A 20,256-nucleotide genomic window follows, 5' to 3' on the forward strand; every position below is an offset into this window, starting at 1 on the left:
TCGCCGGCCTGGCATTCTCTCCTATTACACGTATCCTCTGGGACAAAAAGCAACTTTCTTCGATAATTCATCTGGCAGAAATAACGACACGAATATTGCCCATTCTGCACGTTCCTTCCTTTATATCTTACTTCACATGCATCGGAGAGCTGTGCATTTCACATCACTTGCATAACTCAGTGACATGCATCTACTCTAAAATTTGCATAAATTTCTGACCACTCCTTCTTGGTGTTGCATTTTTAATGTCGAGCAGTGTATTTGTAAATTTTTACAGAACTAGTTTCGATGGTTTTACCGAACCATCATCTTTAGCTGCAAAGCGCAAATTTATCTTAATCAAAACTTTCTAAAAATTCGGAAGGAGGAAACAAAATTCTGACAGACATGCTGTATAATCCATAAAGTTCCATAATCTGCACAATTCCTGTATTTAAGGTATGCAGATTACATGAATTTTGATATTTATCCATGATAGCAAGCTAAATAGATAAAATAATATTAAAAAAAGTAATACAAATTATTCAAATATGTACACACAAAACAAATGTCATTGGAAATTATCATTCTAAACCATACTTAAGCTGGGTTATGTGTATTAAATATGTTGTTTCTTTGATGTAAATCTTAAAATAAAACTTATTAATTTAAGAAATTACATAAATATACCTTTAACAAATCTCATTTGAAAATTATTTACCCATGAAATGAAATAGATGCCCTATACATTCAATAAAAAATGTTGACAGTTTTATTTCTATCAATGAACAATTTAACAGAACATGCTACATGATCTAAAAGTATACAGCAACCACAATGCTTATTACTAACAGAGTGTTGATATGGCTTTAGACATTGCTAGTTATGTACACTACATTTCACAGACAACTACAAGGTAATTACATAATGCATTTAAAACACAATGACACTATTTTCATCATCTTATTAGTCTTTGTGAGCAATCAAAATGAATGTAAAGGAAAAATATTAGACACACTTTTTTTACATATATCGTTGCTATTTTTGTAAAACTATACACGTCATTTATATTACACACCTTTTTACAAGCATCAACAATTTCACAAGCAATTAGATTGGTCGCAAGGATTTAAAGAATAACAATATGCTCGATGTCGTTGGCCACATATCAAAACAGTCTATAGTCCATAATAAACACAAAAGTGGAATGACAATGGAATTCACAAGTTCAATAACAATTAAAATATACATGCTCACACAACGTCATGCAGTAACCATTCAAATGAAAGTCTGCAGAGTAATTTTGTAAAGTAAAAAGAATTCATAAACATAGATTAAGCTAGATAGAACATTAAAAGATCTTTAAAAAAGTGTTTACTCAAAGCATGAATACAAATAATTCTCTCAAGCATACTTAGTTGTAGTGCTTTCATAAAAGATACAAGTCACAGAGAGAAGTATATACACTCATAAACAACTCATATCTAAGACATACTCAAACAAGAGTAAACAAATTTTATATGCTGACAATAGCAGAATAAAAAATCCCACAATAAAATTAAATATGTTAAATTACAGAGAATATACAAGACTCTGATGTCTTTCGCACAGCTCGATGACTTTATAAAATAAGAATAAAAAATAATTTTCCTGTCATATTTCTATTTCAATCAAACTCATTTATATATCACAATTTTAAAGACAATTATTAAAAAGATTCTTAATACACATTTTTAAATATTTTTGATTGAACCCCTTTCTTTTCCCAGGATAAAAATCAAAATACTCATAACAGGAGCTGAAAATATTTACATATATATTACTAAAATAAGTTACTTAATTGCTGTATAATTGAAATAATTTCTCTAAGAAGAGAACGTTACTAATCATTCTGTTTAATCACCATGTATAATCAATGGTTCCTCTAATTTTTGCATGCAATATGAAAACACAGAAATAACTACTTAATCAAAAGAAGAACTCATTCTAATAGGAACACTGTGTCTACTGGCTCTTTTTATTTAAACAAGAAGGCACGGTAATAGCAGCTAACACAGTTTTCCTCTAAAAAGGATGGAATGACATTTTTGTATTTATATTTTGGTAACAAATAAAGCATACTTTTACCTCACAATTTATCAAGTGCTGAAGTCAACACAGCCTCAGCTTTTGATCCAAGTCCCCAAAGACTGCACACATACTTTTCTTACCAGGCAATTTTTTATATTGTATAAATTATCATCACATTTTAACACTGGCACCGGGTGTTACATCTAGTATTTGATTGACATTCATGTAGGTAGAGGAAAACAGGGAACTTTTAAATTCAAATTTCAATGCATTATGATTTATAAACTGTAAATGCAAGTCAATAAACATGAAAAAGATGTGCAAAAAACAAAAGGAACTCGATGAATGAAAAGAGTTAAAAAATTATTGCATCTCTATAAAATATCACGAGAACTTCAAAATGAAATGGAAGTAACAAAGTTATAGGTTGAAAGTCAGATAACAATTTGGAGAGCAAAACAGTTTTTGTGCACAGTTGAGAATGCAGGAATTACAATACCAAACAGTGATGGTCGTCTTTAGAAAAATATAAGAATGATAAATTGACATTTATCATAGTCAAATTGAATACAATATGTACAATTTTCATTAGTTATTCAATATATATCTAAAAACAGTAGCACATTTGCAAAAATAGATTAAGATTATCAGATTTTGAAATTCTGAAACATAACACTAAAAAAAATGCCAATACTGTATGCTCCACAAGTGCTTAAAGAGTATTTTGCTAGTCTAGCAGGCTAGAAGTTTACTTATTTGTTATTCTACTTTCATTTAGACCTAAAACTTCTAATCATTTGCATATAGAGAGAGAAGAATCACAATTATGTCACAGAAATTAAATATTATGCAATGAAACATTTGAAAGACATGAAGATATTTTAATGCATATAAATATTATAAAAAATAAACATTCTGAAAATTAAATGCATCTCAGTAGTATTTTTACAGCTACTTATGCAGCAGTATTTAATATAAAAAAAAGTGATATGTGAAATAAGATGGTAACAAATATGTTTATTTCATATTCTTTCAAACACATTACACATTATATATATCTATGCATGCTTTTATCTGAATTCATCCAAAATACATAGATAAAAGTGAATTTTTAATTTACATAAATACTAAATTAGGCAATATAGGGCAAGAAAGGTATAAAGATATAACATAAGCAGAATTAAAAATGAGTATCTCAGAGTAATTATGAACAACATTTATAAAATGTCTCATAGAGTTAAAGGTAAATAAGACCCACGTAAATCTTAAGATTATCTTAAGAAGCAATCAACGATAAAAATACTACCGAGATTATTTTAATTAAAGAAATTCTGGAAATTTACCATGCTTTTAAAAAATTCATTAAATATGTTAATAGCAGAACACATTAACTTAATGAAGAAGTAAATGGAAAAAAGATTTTCAAAAAATGCACCCGCAATACAATATTACCAACTCCAATTTAATAAACTATCTTATTGCAATGAATTTACATATGAACTTCAAAAGCTTTCACTGAATTCTCAACAAAAGGGTTTGTGCTACTTTTTCTGTTCTTGTCTATTTCAACCCACTCAACATTAAAAGGGTCCACGTAAGGATTTACGGATTTCTCAGATTCTTTTTTCTCAGTCCTTTGCATGTCTAATATATTAGTACTTGTATCTCCTCCAATATGACTGGGTGCTTTCCAGTTGGTCTGAGTGAGAAAATTTTCAGCAGAGCCCAGGGAACTGCTTCGTAAGTGGGCGAAATTTGGACTTGCTCGTCGTATAGGTGGTTGAATAGTTTTGGGAGAAGGAGGTTTTGCAAGGTTAGATGTTAGTCCCATTGGAACTTGATTTGCAGGCATTCCTAGTGTGGCAGAAGTTGAAAATGGAACAGTTATAGCTCTATCCAAGGAATTCTTACGAACAATGTTTGTGCTACTCGCTAACCACTCTTCAGCACGTGAGGAACCTATAATACACAAAATAAAGAAAACCTGTGTATCTAATTTGGTTTGAAAAAGAGAAATGTATTATACAAAGCAAGAATCATCTAAAATATTTGTCTCTGACTAATACACTGTGAAATGTTTTCATGTTTAAAAAATCATTTACATGAATTTTATTATTTAAAATAACAAAATTTTATTCTAAAAATTCTAACTTCCCATTTCACTAGGATTAAAACTTCTTGTTAGACAACAGCATACTAAGCCTAGAATTGGTTCAACCACATGCACAAGTATTGATATTTAGTTCGACTTTAAATTCACTACTTCTTTCTCAAACCCATTTTGCTTTTATTTTATTTAATTTATAGTTATACAAATTGCTCTCATGACCTTAAAAATCACTTAATAAATCAAGGAAGTAAATGGTGTAACAGAACAGAATTTTCAGCTCGGATCTGTCTGACTTGGAATTTTCAACAGAAAAAACCAACCACAGCATGAAATGAAAATTATTATGGATCAACACTTTTTCAGTACACAATTACTGTATAGCCATCCATATATCATCAAGTTCCCTTCCTATATAATGGGCCCAGCAGTGGCCGAGCGGTAAAGTTGCTGAACACTGGGTTTATATCTCACAAACGGGCTGGCTACATGGGTGTTTCCGTGGTTTTCCCCATGTGTAGTGTGAAAAGACAAGCCAGTTTCCCTCAGAAAGTCCTCAATGAAGGCATCCCTCCCCCTTTGGCAGATAGCCCTTGAGGCTTTGTCATAATTAAATAACCTAACCTAACCTAACCTGTATAATGTACACATGAGAAAGGAATTTTATTCCATAACACACTCTCTTTTAGATTTATATTCTTATATCAGAAGGTTTATAACTGCATATAAATGAGCTAACATGATTCTTTCTGATTTGAGGTATTCATCATTAGGGTTTGCCATCATTGTCTTTTGTTAATGATGATCAACATTTCAGACTCAACCACACGGTTAGAATTCCTAATATTAACTCTGGTGTACTTCCTGGCAAAACAAATGAAAAATAATTCTTTATATGTTCAATTATTATCATTTTATACAGGAGATATGTGCAATTTTATGCATTTATTGAAACTTTAAACAATAAAAAATAAATAAACTTACCCGTGTGCAAAATAACAACAACAATGAAAGAACACTCATTAAAACAATTTCATTATTAACCCCCTGTGTATGGCTCCCTTGCTTTAATGATTATTGAATTGTATTCATTATTGAGTATTGAATTCGTCCGGTATTCAATATGAATCCCACCCACTCTCTGCAGTAAAATTCTCGTATTTTGACTATAGATAATGCTACAAGGTTCATTTCATAGTGAAGAATTTGGGTAAAAGCTTTGAATTTTTTCATCAGAATGTTCTAGTGATGCTAGCATGGGCTGTATTTTCCTTGTTTTGCTAGCCATATACCAACAAAACCTACAAAAAAAAAAAAAAAAAAAAAAAAAAAAAAAGACACTATGCTGTGTGATGATCCAAGAAAGGAGAGGAAGAAAAGTAAATACGTAAAGAACCTTGCATTTAGTGTGAAAAGTGTGAAGTTGGATTTTGTCTGGGCCCATGTTTCAAGATTATCACATGCAAAAAACATTTTGCATAATAATAGTGCTAGCTTTATTTCTAAGGTCAATATAAAAAACTTAAAAGATTTATAAATAAACTTGTCATTTAAATATTTCTCTTAATACAAAGCATGACTGGTTTTTTTTCTTCCAAATTTTGCATTTTACACTATTTTTTGGAACAAATTGGTTAAAAATTAAGAATAGTATGTGTATTTTTTAACTTTCAAACTATGCCTGCTGAAATTCGATGTGCAGTATTATATACAATTTGAAAATACTAAAAGCAATTACAATTCTTGCATTATTTCAAAAACTGTCATTAAAGATGCGACTAGTAATAAATGTCGAGGAAGAAAATATAAAAGCCATCCCATATTTCAGAACCAGAAAGTATGAAAATCAAAGGTGTATATAGAAGATTAAAAGAAGTTTCATATTAAGTTAATTTTCATTAACCGAATAAGAAGAAAAAAAAATGTGATTATGATATAGAAAATCTAAGTATACTATGTTAAGATAATTTAAACTACTGCACTAAAAATTACCTAATTTTTAATGTGACTGAAAATATAGAACATACAGCATTTTATTTCAATAATAACAATTAATGACCTTAATTATTGCTGGACCTTCAGTGATAAATCTGAAGGTGAAATTTTGTACATTTTAAGTCTAAGTGTTAAGTTTACGCTAATGTATCCTTAGATTGCCAATAGATGGCGGTAGTGTTTGTAAAAAGAAACTGTGATGTCATATTTATGTATATGTATCAGTACGTCTTTGGTGTTCGTCAATAAACGTTGTGTGGAATAACGCTCCTCTGTTTATTACTTTACATTTGATACAGTCTGATTTATTAGAGACTTACACATATTTTGTTTATGGTGACTGCAAACCGGGATTATTACAAACCAGAAAATCGACAGACTGATTAGTTCGAAAATGGAGGGCGTTCTTGAAAATTTGAAAAAGAAACGATCGGTTGTTAGACAATTAACTACAAAACTGATAACCAAAGTCGAAACAAATTTAGCAAATAATATTCTGCTAAATGAGAAAATTGAGATAATCGAGGATTTGTATGAATAGTTAATTGTAAAAATCAACGAACTGAAAAGTTTAGATTCAGAAATAGAAACAAAAGTAACTTCTGAGGAGATTGAAAATGAAGTTACCTTAAGTCAAGAATACCAGGATAAAACTGTTATATGGAGAGGAAGAATGCAACGATTTTTGAAGAAGAATTTGGAATCTTCTAGAACAGTTCATCAGAACGAAACGGCTAACGTTACACTTCCAGTTGAAACGAAAACAGTGAAGTTACCACGTCTGCAAATCGGAACTTATTACGGAGATTTGTGTAAATGGTTGGACTTTTGGAACCAGTTTGAAAATATAATTCATAATCATAGTGGATTGAGAAAAACTGAAAAATTTGCGTACCTAAAATCCTTACTTGGCGGTAATGCTTTAGCTGCCATTTCCGGTTTCGCTTTAAGTGACCAGAATTATGATTCCGCAATAGAAATATTGAAAGAACGTTTTGGAAGACAAGATGTTGTTATCACTTCGCATATGAATAAATTATTATCTCTTGAACCAGTGGGGGAACATTTCAAATGTTAAAGCACTGCGTAAATTGTACGATGAATGCAAAGTCAACATTCGAAGTTTAGAATCGTTAAATGTTACTTCTGGAAGTTATGGAAATATTCTGTGTCCTATCATTTTGCAGAAATTTCCAGAGGAATTAAATTTTAATTTAATCGAAGTTGAAAAATGGAAGCAGGATTTGATATAAAGGAACTTATAGAATTCTTAAAAAATGAAGTTAACTGTCGAGAAGGTGCAAGTTTAAAGAAGTCTGCGAAAACGAATCAGAAACCATACATTTGTCAAAATGAACAACGCACAAGAGCTTATCCGAATTATAAACCAAAAGTTCCGACTGCTTCAGCTTTATCAACAATTGGATACAAATGTATATTTTGTGACAAAGAAGATCATATGAAATATAAATGTACTGAGGTGAACTCTGAAGAAAAACGCAACATTTTGAAACGTACAGGAAAATGCTTTCTGTGTTTTGGATGTAAACATTTAGCTATCAACTGTAATAACAAACAGTTTTCCTGCAAAAAGTGCCGCGGTAAACATCATGAAAGTATGTGTGTAAATCCCGCATTGTCTCCAGTGTAAAAAAATAAAGAAACCGAAACATCGGCGGAAATTGTTCAAAATTCTTCTGCCAAAACTGGATCTTTATGCTTCAAACGGTGTATGCTAGGGCTGAGGGCAGAAATAAGAATTGTATTGTGAGGTGTCTTCTTGATGGTGGTAGCCAAATCTCTGCAATTCGACAAGATTTATCAAGAAAATTAATCACAAATACCAGTGAAAGATGAAACTGTTTTAAATTTGCATACCTTCGGTGAAAAGAACGGGAAGCACTGGTGTCGAAAGAAAGTTGAACTTATGCTCCGAAATATTAATGACCCTGAAAAATGCATAAATCTCAGTCATTGAAGTTCCAGTCATAAAGTCATTGAAGTACCAGTCATAACAAATGCCGATATACGAGTACCAGATGTAGAAATCAAATCCAACCTCCAAGCATTCGGCGTCACTTTGACAGACTGTGGCAGCGCCGATGGAATGAGTCATATTTCCGTTTTAATCAGCGCGGACAGTATGTGGAAAATAGCAAGCGAAGAAATAAAAAGGATAAACAGAAATGACGTAGCGATGAAAACCTTGTTTGGGTGGTGTATACAAGGCAAATTTTCTTCATCAGACTTTCAAATCCATGATGCGTGTTTAAACATAAGTGTAGAAGAGAAACTTCTAAAAAGCATCGAATCGTTTTGGGATATTGAATCTATAGGAATTAAAAATATTTCTGACAAAGAGCAACATAAAATGGCCTTGCAAATATTTAACAACTCGATTACACAAAAGGGTGATAGATACGAAGTTAGACTTCCATGGAAAGATCAGAATGTGACTTTAAGAGACAATTTTAAGAATGTTGAAAGACTATTTTTAAATCTGATCGAACAATTTAAATCAAACTTGAACTTTTATGCGCAATATAAAGAAGTGATTGACTATCAGTTTAAGGAAGAAATCATAGAAAAGGTCGATCTTGGTACTCCATCTGGGAGACGAACTTACTACATACCTCACCGTGCTGTCATCCGTGAAGATCATAATTCTACAAAACTTCGCATTGGTTATGATCTCCTTCAAAAGAAAAAAATCATGAATCTCTAAATGATAATTTACTACAAGGACCAAATCTTTTTCCTGAACTTTTGCAAGTTTTAATAAATTTTCGACTTCATTGAATTGCATTTACATCAGATATTGAGAAGGCGTTTTTGCAAATCTCTGTAGCACCTGAAGATCGGGATTCAATGCAATTTTTGTGGATTGATGAGAATTCAAGTTTATCGGATGTGTTGTGTAATTTTTGGAACAAAATCAAGTCCACTTTTGCTGAGCGCTTGTATTAAGCATCATATAAAGAAATTTGAAGACATCCATCCCAGAACTGTAGAAATGTTAGAAAACTTCATGTATGTTGATGATTTTATTTGTGGATCAGATACAGAGGAGGAAGCAATACAAATATATCATGAAGCCAAAGATATAATGAAAAAGGCATCAATGACTTTGACCAAATGGAATTCTAATTCAGATACTGTAAGAAACCTGTATAAATCAAGTGACAACTTCGTTAGCTTTAAATTGCCTGACTGTGATTCCCCCTCAAAGATTCTTGGACTTCAATGGGATACAATTAAGGATATCTTCTGTTTTAATGCTCAAGACGTTATTTATTTCATCCAGTCAAATGACCAAACAAAACGCTGTGTTTTAAAAGCCGCTTCAAAATCTTCGATTCTGTTGGGTTTCTTGCTCCATATGTTATTCGAGCAAAAGTCCGTCACACACACAGGGTAATGCTAAATCTGCTACGGTATTCAGAATCTAGTATTTTTTAATCGCAGGCAAAAACTCTTACTCTTTGACGCGCTTCCCAGCAATGCTCATTTCAGCTCTCTTTTCAAAGCTCTATACAACCACAGAATTAAAACGATAAGTGCAATCTTCACAAAATTTAACTTGTGTATGCCTCTAGATCTAATTAGACTGCCTACCTTTTTTTTTTTTTTTTTTTTTTTTTTAAATCAAAATTCCAACTTTAAAAGGTAGGGTGCTGAAACATTTATGTTCAGTTTTTATTCAATGTAAAATAGTAATTACAGATACTGAATTAATCTATATAATAAGTTCAAATGAGAATGAATTTGATTAAAATATATAGTATCACAGACAATTTATATGTTCCTCAATCATAAATTATACTTCCCTTTTTTATATAAGCAACAATGCTTAAAATTTATAAAGAAACTTGATGCAAATATTTTGTTTTAGAAGCATAACATCTAGTTCTAATAACTAAATTTCATACAAAGCCTATACAGGATGATTCTAAATTGTTTTTACAAATTAAGAGGGATAATAGTACCCATCCAAACAAGCAATAATTACCATAGAAACATAGGGTTGCATTCCACTCCGAGAGGCCAAAAAGAGAAATCTTAGAATTCCAACCTGAACTTACAACAGTATTGGGAAAGCGAATGAACGAGATGAACAAGTGCACAATCAGATTTATTATTTAGTGAATAACTCTCAGAAAGTGCTTAAAATGCTGACACTCGCTCTTCCATTTCTGGCGTTCGTGCATTTCAAGAATGTCCTGCATTGTTTTTTGAAATGGCAAAAGAACCGGTTTCTCGCAGTCTTCGATCAACACTGGAAAAGGCTTGGAATCCGACATGCTGGAAACAGTTGTATGTACAATTTTTGTGCTTCACATCCATTCCTTTTTGCTTCACCATACATGAGGTGACTATCTGCCAATTCCTCGTATGTATACTCTGCCACAGCATTTACAAAAAGTTTTGGATGATGTTAGAAAGGTAATACTTGAAGCGATGATGTTGTGCCATTTTCAAGGACACCATATTTGCTCTGATTGGCTTTCTCCATTACCAAGAGCAAAATGTTGTTTCTTCTCGGTGCAAATTTGTACGATTAATTCTTGACGGTCTTAGGAGATAGACTCCTTGTTCTTCCTCGATGCGTTTCTACTTTCTCTTTCCTGCCTATCAGAGTGGAATGCGACCCTAAGTTCTGTGGTAATTATTGCTCGTCCGGATGGGTACTATCACCCCTATAATTTGTAAAAACAATTTAAAATCACCCTGTATAAGTCAAGACTATCAGCACAAAATCATTCAATCATTATTTATTAACAAACTTTTAAATTTCAAAACTAAAAATGAAAAAATTCAATGATTAAAAAAAAAAAACTTCATTTTGATAAAGGGGGGAAATTCAGTTACTTAATTTATCAAAAAAAAAAAAAAAAGAGAGAGAGAGAGAGAGGGGGGGATATTAGATAACTTATTTTTGGTTAAGAATGATTTTCTACCAGAAAAATAGCTTTCATAAATTTAAGATCTTTCATGAACATGGAGTAATTTAATAAAAATTAATCATGCATTAATTTTTTTAGGATTCATGTGAATAACATCAGTTGCTATTTCTGTAACAAACAAACAAACACAAAAAACTAGCTGCAAGTAGAGATGTGCAGGGTATACAATACATTTGTTTTAGGAAGTCTTTAATGGAGTACATTGCTTTCAGGAAGTGGTTTATATATGCTTTGCTTCATGTAATGAAAGACTTTTTTTCATAGATATAAAAACTATATATAGCATTCAGATTTAGATCTGTGAACTCCATGCTAGGTTTATTTAACACATTGACTGCCAATCACGCACCAGCGCATGACGTTGTGTTATCAGCAAAGAGCCAATCACATGCCAGCGTGCGATGTGGGGTGATTTCTCAGTAGCCAGTCGCCTTTGGGCCCGAAAAAGAGAAAAGTTCAATATAAAAAGGCTCTTACGGATGATGAAATAGCAAATTTGTTGGCTGAGCTATCGGATGAGTACCTGAACGATTTTAATTATGACAGTGACGAAGAAATTGTTCCTACAACTGGTACCCATGATATTTAGGATTCTGATGATGATGAAGGAATCATGCAAGAGGCTGCATGTTGGCAGGATGATTCAACTATGGCGGAAAACGTTATTTGGGAAAACAATTCAACATCAATGAAGAAATATCCTTTTATAAAATCCAAGTCTTTGCTCCAACCTGTTTCAGGTAACAATCCTATAGATTTCTTTCGTCATTTTTTCACTGATGGTATCTTGGAAGAAATAGTTGCTGAAACTAAATGATTATGCTTATAAAGTACTTTTTCACAATGAAAAAAGAAACATTCTTACATCAATGCTTGGAAGGACACCATAAAAGAAGAACTCTTGGTATTTGTGAGATTGATCATACATATGGGAACTATATGAATCCACCGTATACAAGATTACTGGAAAACAGATTCACTGTTTGGTTTACGTGCATTTTCAGAAAATATGAGCCGGAATCAGTTTTTGTTGTTACTGAGGGCATTGCACTTTGCAAATATCCCAGATCATAATAGAGAGCTTCCAATGCTGGATGTAGGATATAGCATATTTATGGACAATTATTAACAGCTATGAACTGGGAAAATGCCTTGCTGATAGGTGCAAATACTCATTGCACAGAGACAATCAGAAAGAACAGCAATACATTTTCGAAGGAGGTAAACAAAAAAATAAAGAAAGGGCAAACTGTAGCAACTAATGGTGTGATGAATTGCAAAGTGGCAGGATAAGAATGAATAAGAATGACATCACTTACATTTCCAATGAAATATAAAAATTATATGGCGGAAATAACAAACAAAAGAGGTGAAATTAAATCGAAACCTCTACCTGTAATTCAATATAATAAATTTATGGCTGGTATTGATAAGCAAGATTAGATGCTTGCTTATTATCCTTGTGAGAGAAAAACAATTAGGTAGCCCACGAAAATATTTCTGCATATTTTGCAAATAATGATGAACAATTCCCACTTTATCTATAATAAGTATTCCAATGAAGATACATCACTGTATGACTACCGTTTATCCGTGATATGAAAATTACTGAAACAGCCATCTGTTCTTCGTGCTCCTGTGTGTGATCAGTCTGAATCTGAACATGTGCTGAGTACACGGGAAGAAGAAAAAGACGGAAAAATTCTAAGAAAGCAATGCAAAAGTTGCTATACCCAAGGGAAACATAAAGATAGAATATATGTTTGCAAATTTTGTGAAGGATCTCCCGGGTACTGCTTAGATTGTTCAAAGATAATACACAAATAACATTCTAGATGTATCTTTTTAAATAATGTCTTTGTAATTTTCTTGTTATAAATTCCTTTGCAATATGTATAATTGTCTGTAATACAAATTGACACAAAAATGATGCGTACCATCACTTATTTTCTTATTTTAATTTATTTTTCACATTCAATGCCCCAGCGCGTAATGCGGCATTTGGAAAAAATTTTGACATGTAGTGCCAATTACGCGCTGGCACGTAATTAAAAAATTCTTCAATAAAAGGCTTAAATAATACTTAGGTATCACATAATTATCTTTTATTAATATTTTAAAGAATATTTCTTATAATAAGTATGTTGGCATCTGGATGCAATTTACTTCCATACGGGTGGCAATAACTATCAATCTAACTCTAGTGACTGGCAGTCAATGTGTTAATAGCAAACATTTTCACCAAATTAAAATAAATTTTAATTACCATCCATCTTTTGGACTTGAGATACATCTGGTTCAAAGGGATCACCACTGTGGTTAGTAAGAAATGATAATCCTTGGGAAAGTTGCTGGCACATTGTACTAATAGTATCCTGTCTCTCAATCAAAGGCGAAGATTCTGGGATTGGAGTAACTGTTGGGGATATTAAAAATGTCATTAAATCCTAATTATTAGTTTAAACAATGAAATTATACAAAAAGATGAAACACTTACCAGACATCCCATTTTGATGGGCAATCATGTCTGAAGATCCAACCGACATCGACCTCTGTCTTTCTTGTGTGGATGGCAGGTCGGCTATTCGAAGGGAAAGTTGTCTCTTGAAGGGAGATGCTTGATTAAGGGAGCTGAATCCTCGGAAAGAATTTTGTCTCTGTAACATAGTTGGGGGTGCATGAGGCCTTTCTATAGCATAGGGATTGTGCACTTGTTTGGCAGGAGGTGGATCTAAATTGAAAAATGAGGTATCTTAGTGTTCATTTCATAGAACTAGGCTTTAAAATACAACACAATTCCTAAAGCAGGTTTACATTAAAGAAAGCATGGAATCAGATGATCTTTGAACATGAATAAAGTAACCAGTTTCAATAAATATGTTATTAGCATTTATTAAATTACACTTAACTTAATAAAATTTGTTGTGTTGTGACTTATCTTGCATGTCTGACAGTAACATCAGAACAAGCACACGGAATTCATCTTGGCAAGGAGAGCAAGATACACCTCTCGTTGGCAACACCATTGAGCACCGTACAGGTGACAGTAAAGTTTTGCTCAGTTCCACTCCAATTTTGATGGACAGCACCCGAAGGTCTGAGGGTCTCCCACCCCTCTTCTCCAACCACCAACCTCGCGAGAGGACTTAGGCTTGCCATATATTTAGACTGCCCCCATGCTGCAAAGACACTACACATTTACAAACACCTATGCCTTCTCTGGTATTCGAACCCAGGCCCTTCAGTACTACAGTAAGCTCCCCCCCAACCACTTGTGGCACCTAACTATGCAAAAAAATTTTTTTTTTAAATTCACGTAAACAAAATATTTTTTGCATTTTATACATTTCAACTTTGTGTTAACTTATTTAAAAAATGTTTTTTGTTAACAGATTTAAAACAATTTGCTAATGAAACATAAATGAACAAAATTAGAAAACAATAATTCTGATGTTAAAAATTTAGGGAAAGCTAAATATCTAGAAGAGAATTTCAATCTTATCAACAGAATACTTACATCAGAATACCTACATAAATATACTTGAAGAAAACTTTAGGCGTACTCTCACAAATCATAAGCAATACTATTTAAAATGTACTAAATTGCATTCCCATGGAAATCAAAGTGAAATCTTAGAAAATAAATTGATGATTAAACTTCTATATTGTTCCTTAACAGGCTATCTCATTTTTTGCTGACAGAAGCTGATATTAGTTTTGCAATACAAGTAATGTCTCAATTTTCTAATAATCATAAGTATCAACACCCAAAATAAAAATTCAACCAATTAAGAATAAAGCTTCAGGATCTATTCATATGCAAACAAGGTATTTTACTTAACTAACACAAGTACTCAACTGATGGTTTTATATTTAGCCAACATGTGTTTTATATGGAAATCTTTTGACAAAAAAATTCAGTTTCATGGAATAAAAATCAGTATCTTTAACAGAATGTTCAAAAGAAATGTTTCAGTTTAATATACTGAATGAACTGAAAATTTTTCAATATGATATTATTCAGTATTGGGATAATGAAAGGCATTCCTTTTTTTTAAAAAATAATTTAAAAACTTATAAATCAAAGCATACTGTGTATCATCAAAGCATATTGTGATTAAAGGTAAACTGTGTTGAAATTCATTAGTGGTAAGAAAATCTCGAAGAAAAAGTTTAAGGCTGACTGCACATGAAAACAATACAAATTTCATTTGATCTCTACAGCAATCTAATGCCACCTTTTCCCTAGTTTTAAACTTGTTATTAATACTTATTTGACTATATATTTGACAGGCTTTGTGAGTTGGGGAAAAAAATTAATGGATGAAAATGCACAACAGTATTAATTTATACAAACATAATGATATGTGTACAGGAGTTGACCAAATTTCACAAAAACTTGCCTCTCAGCTGAAGATTAAGTTATGACTCATATTTTCCCACCCATTAGGCATGCCAAAGCCAGATACAGTGGAAGCAGGCCTAAATTGAAATTGCTCACATAGACCTAGCTATTATAATAAATGGCATTTTATATACATATGGCAATTATTTATGTTGTTGATTTAATGTTTAAACAGTATAACTACTTTAACATTATGACATATTCCTTTCTTGCATTTTAAAATTTCATGTATCAAAATACCTATTTATAAGATTATCAAAATACCTATTTATAAGATTCTACAAAATTTCAAAACAATATTACACCAATTTTCTTATTTCCAAGCAAATATATAATCAGCGTACATCATTTAGTGAATCTGCTTACCAGCCACTTTGCAGTCCTGTGGGTCTTGTAGCCTTTCAGTTAGGGAACCCTGACGGAAAGATCCAGTGCGTGTGAAGGTTGCATTCTGAGGATCATAGTTTACTGTTACAGCTTCCTTGTCTCGCTTCTGCTTCCTTTCCAAACAGACAGCAAATGCACATCCAACAGCATGACTTAATCTCTCACCCTACATAAACAAAATTTTTAATAGATTGAAAAATATTAAATTTACAATTTTTTATAACTTGAGTATCAATATCAGATAGGTTTCAGAGACCATGAATATTCTGAATTTTCTAAAATAAACAAAATGACACACACACTTAAATATATACATAACATTGACTAAAGTCTTAGCTGTATTAAAAATACATATTTTATTCATAAAATCAATAACCAATGACATATATGTATATATATATATATATATATATCGGGTGAGTCCATAAGTTCGTGCGCATTAAGAGTATGGGTGGAATTCACTATGCCTCATTTACTAAAACAATACAATTTTGAATCTGTTGAAACTTATCATCGTTTGACTAACATATTATTCAGTTCATCACCAACTTTCGTAAATATCGAATGCATTTTAGTACCCATAGAAGATGAATATAGATAATCAGTACAAACGTGCTGTGCTGCATTTTTTATTTTCGTGTGGTGAATCTGTCAGGTTTGCAGCGATAATAATAGTGTACATGGTGAACACACTATTAGCATAAGAACTGCCCAGAAATGGTTTAAAAAATTTTAAGTTGGAAAAAGCAGCATTGATGATGAACCCCGTTCAGGACATTTTGAGCTGTTAGAACCAAATCAAGCAATTAATTCAGAATTTTATAGTGAAAAACGTATCAAGAAAATGTTGTTTCATTATGATAACGCTAGACCGCATACGGCTCGAACAATGCTGCAAAAAAATTAGTGAATTTAATTAGGAGCTTTTGCCACATCCTGCTTACTCCCCAGATATTGCCCCAAGTGATTTTTTGACTTATTTCGTGCCTTACAAATTTTTTTTACTGGGGAAAAAAATTAAATGCTAAACAGGATGTACGCAATGAACTTTCAAGTTTTTTTGCATCAAAACCAGAGTCTTTCTACAACAATGGCATAAAAAAGCTGCCTGTAACATGGCGAGACATTGTAGATAATGGAGGAAAATATATAATTGATTAAATTGAGTTTTTTTTATTATATAAAAATTTACCAAAAAATGCACACGAATTTATGGATTGACCCAAGATATATACTTCTATGCATCTTGAATCAAGAATCAATTCTCATGCACAAAAATCTGTCATCTTGGCTGCTTAATTAATTAAAAGTCTTTAAATTATTAAGAACTATTTAAATTTTCTTAAAGGAAACAGAAGCCAAGAGAATGCAGATAGGTACATTTTCCATAGTTTTTATTTGATATTAACTATACTGCGATATTAACATATCTAAAAGATATTAGAATATTCTAAAAATTTTCAGAACATCCATAATAAAATTTGATTCAATTCCATTGGTATTACCATAGTGTCTTTTTAATTTAGTTTGGTAAGTATGTTCTTTACTCAGTGAAGATGATCTTATAATTTCTGTTTTATTTAGCCTGTTAGTTGTTTTTCATCTTAACCCTCTCGCAGTGCATCCCACGATTTCCACAAGCAACGTAAAAGTAACAAAATTTGCGACACCCGCGATTTCCGCATGAATGAATTTTTGCCATCTATTTAACTTTGCAACCTGCTCTTTCCCCTTTCAAGGTTTCCTTTCGGCTTTTCTGTGATGTTTAACTGTTTATTTAGATGTGCGCAAACAGATGACATTAGTTGTCCACATTTCTGCCAAATACACAAGAATGTGTAATGTAGCATTTTGCGCGCGCTTTTCAGAGCTGAAAGATATCTGGCAGGAAGCGTTTTGCGAGTGATACAACCTCTATTCCTGACGATATTTCCGACACAGATAGTAGTTCTGATTCTGATTTCAAGTATATTGAAGATAGTTATAGCGAAACTGATGAGACTTTCTCGGATTACTCTGCAGATAGTGATGAATCTGAAAATTCAGTTTCTATTGAAAATGTTCGACAGTGGTGCAAAATATTACATTATGCAAATATTTTCATTAGTATATATGTTTGACCTTTGTATTTTATAAAATAAATCATAATTCAACCAATATCAATTTTTAAAATTTTCCTTTTATTTCATTATTCTTCAATTTCAGTATTCTGACAACCTTTTTCTATGATCTAATTCTAATATAGAAACTCTTTTACAAAAAATTTTTGTATAATTTAACTCAAAAATATATGTAGATTTGAAATATGTAATAAAAATATGCAATTTTTGAACCTATTTTGATTAAAAAAAAGTATGCAGTGAGAGGGTTAATATACAAAGTACAACCAGACATTATTCACTTAAATCTCAGCCTATCTAGAACCCAGGCATATGGAGGGAGGTAATTTATAAATTTAGATATTCTGTGCAATACTAGTAAGCAAAATAATTAATTTAAATGTCTATCCCCCCAAATTGGCATTTTTACATGTTTAAAAAAGAAGTATTAGCAGTTCTGTTTACAGCAAATAATGCCATATTTCTAACAGAATGATCTAAGCAATTTTTTCATTGTTGGGCAATATATGAGATTTAAAAGAGAAACTAAATTTATCATAGTTATAACTGCACTGCATTACATCAGCACATTTGATGAAAGTCAGTAAACATATATACCTGTTTTAAATAGAAAATTTCATACATCCTATTTTACTACTTATGAAACACAGCATGCATGTCAAATACAGCACATAAATTAATCTTATAAAGGGAAGGGGTATACTTTAAACATTTCAAATGAGCTGATTTATTCAGATCTCAATGAAGGTTTTTCCATAAAGAAAAAATATCTATTCTTAAGGCCAAATTGATACACTAATTTTACAATGCAACAACAGCATATTTTGTTTTATAAGCAATTAGTCTAAAATGTTTGTCATTATATTTATCTATACTGAACTTGAGAAATAAATAGAAGTAAATTAAGTACAATTTGTATTTTAAAAAGTTACAATTTACATACATATTTTCTAAATTTCCAATTACCTACAATGTGTTAATTATATTTACTTTCGTCTGAACATTTTAAACATGCTAAATTAAAGAAAAATATTGGCAATTACAATATAAAAAATTTGTTTTACATAATGCAACAATTTTTAAAAAATGCCTATTACCGAGTCTTTTAGAGACAGAAAACCATGGCACATCCATCTACGAGTGGTACCATCACGACAAATATAGGAGAAGCCCCTCTCGTGATTTCGATCAGGAGCACAGAAAGAGACCTTTTCTATTGTCTGATCTACTAAAAGGCCCTGAAAAGATATTTATAGATTTTTATTAACAATTTTGACACTAATGTTTTCTTTAATAAATATTTACACATCACTTGCACATTTTAAGAAAGACTGCCCTTCTGATTTCAAACAAAAATACTAGATAAAAATTAAGACATTGTCTTAATTTCTTATTTCTTTAATAAGAAAACTAATTTTTGGTTAAAAAGGTGAAAGAGTTGTCTCAGAAGGTACTAACAATAATTCTATGCTAACAGACAGCAACAGCAAGAAAGTTATCCAGACAACAATAGCTAGAAATTAAATTTTCAAGTGATATTATTTACAAACTGAAACACACATATATATTCAAAAGCTATCAGTATTTTATGTATATAAATTATTGAACATCATTTTTGCTAATTGTGTGCAAGCTCAAATACTTATTTTTCTAAAATCCAAAATAATTTCAGCATTTTTACTGCTACAGAACACAAAGTATATACATATCTTTGTTTAATTTTCTATAGAGCCCAGTATTTTAGTTATTTATTATTATACTGTAAGCATATTAAGAAGAATCACTTCACCAAATTTCCAGTAAAATGAAGGTTTTTATTTGCAATCCTAAAAAAATTAATTAAAATAAAATATAGGTTATTCACATATTTTACATGAAATAGGAAAACTAGAACTATGTTCTTCCACTGCTACTAAAATAAATTCATTCGAGGAGGTGTAATAAATAGATAAATAACATAGTGTTTATACACCACTTAACAAATCCGAACAGTACTGACAGAAATAAAACTTATTCAAAATGATTAAAAACAATTTGTGCAAAAGCATTATTTAACATAATTGTCATGTTTGCCAGCTGCTTAATCTGAAAGCAAACTTATGACTTGAAGCAACTTAAAAGAAAATTTATGACGACTATTTTAAAATGATCAATGTTTTGCAATAAATCTTTCTAATACGGTGTATGGTCATTTAATATAACAACAATGCAAACATTTGATCTTAATTT

The 20,256-nt window shown here is 31.4% G+C and overlaps 1 protein-coding gene across 6 annotated transcripts in view; it reads right to left on the reverse strand.

Annotated features, from left to right (window-relative positions):
- Positions 1 to 728: 728 nt before the first annotated feature.
- Positions 729 to 20,256, reverse strand: part of numb (NUMB endocytic adaptor protein) — a 153,190-nt gene continuing 133,662 nt past the window's right edge. For all 6 annotated transcript variants that reach the window (XM_035350381.2, XM_035350382.2, XM_035350383.2 and 3 more), the window contains 5 exons: positions 19,125 to 19,265; positions 15,887 to 16,073; positions 13,613 to 13,846; positions 13,382 to 13,531; positions 729 to 4,008 (listed from right to left, as the gene is read on the reverse strand). In XM_035350381.2, coding sequence (XP_035206272.1) covers positions 3,539 to 4,008; positions 13,382 to 13,531; positions 13,613 to 13,846; positions 15,887 to 16,073; positions 19,125 to 19,265 — 1,182 coding nt within the window. In that variant the 3' untranslated portion in view covers positions 729 to 3,538. The remainder of the gene's footprint in view (positions 4,009 to 13,381; positions 13,532 to 13,612; positions 13,847 to 15,886; positions 16,074 to 19,124; positions 19,266 to 20,256) is intronic.

The sequence above is a fragment of the Stegodyphus dumicola genome, chromosome 3 (genome assembly GCF_044657685.1).
Source record: "Stegodyphus dumicola isolate Sdum_Otavi_A_Nest chromosome 3, ASM4465768v1".
Taxonomy (NCBI): Eukaryota; Metazoa; Arthropoda; class Arachnida; order Araneae; family Eresidae; genus Stegodyphus; species Stegodyphus dumicola.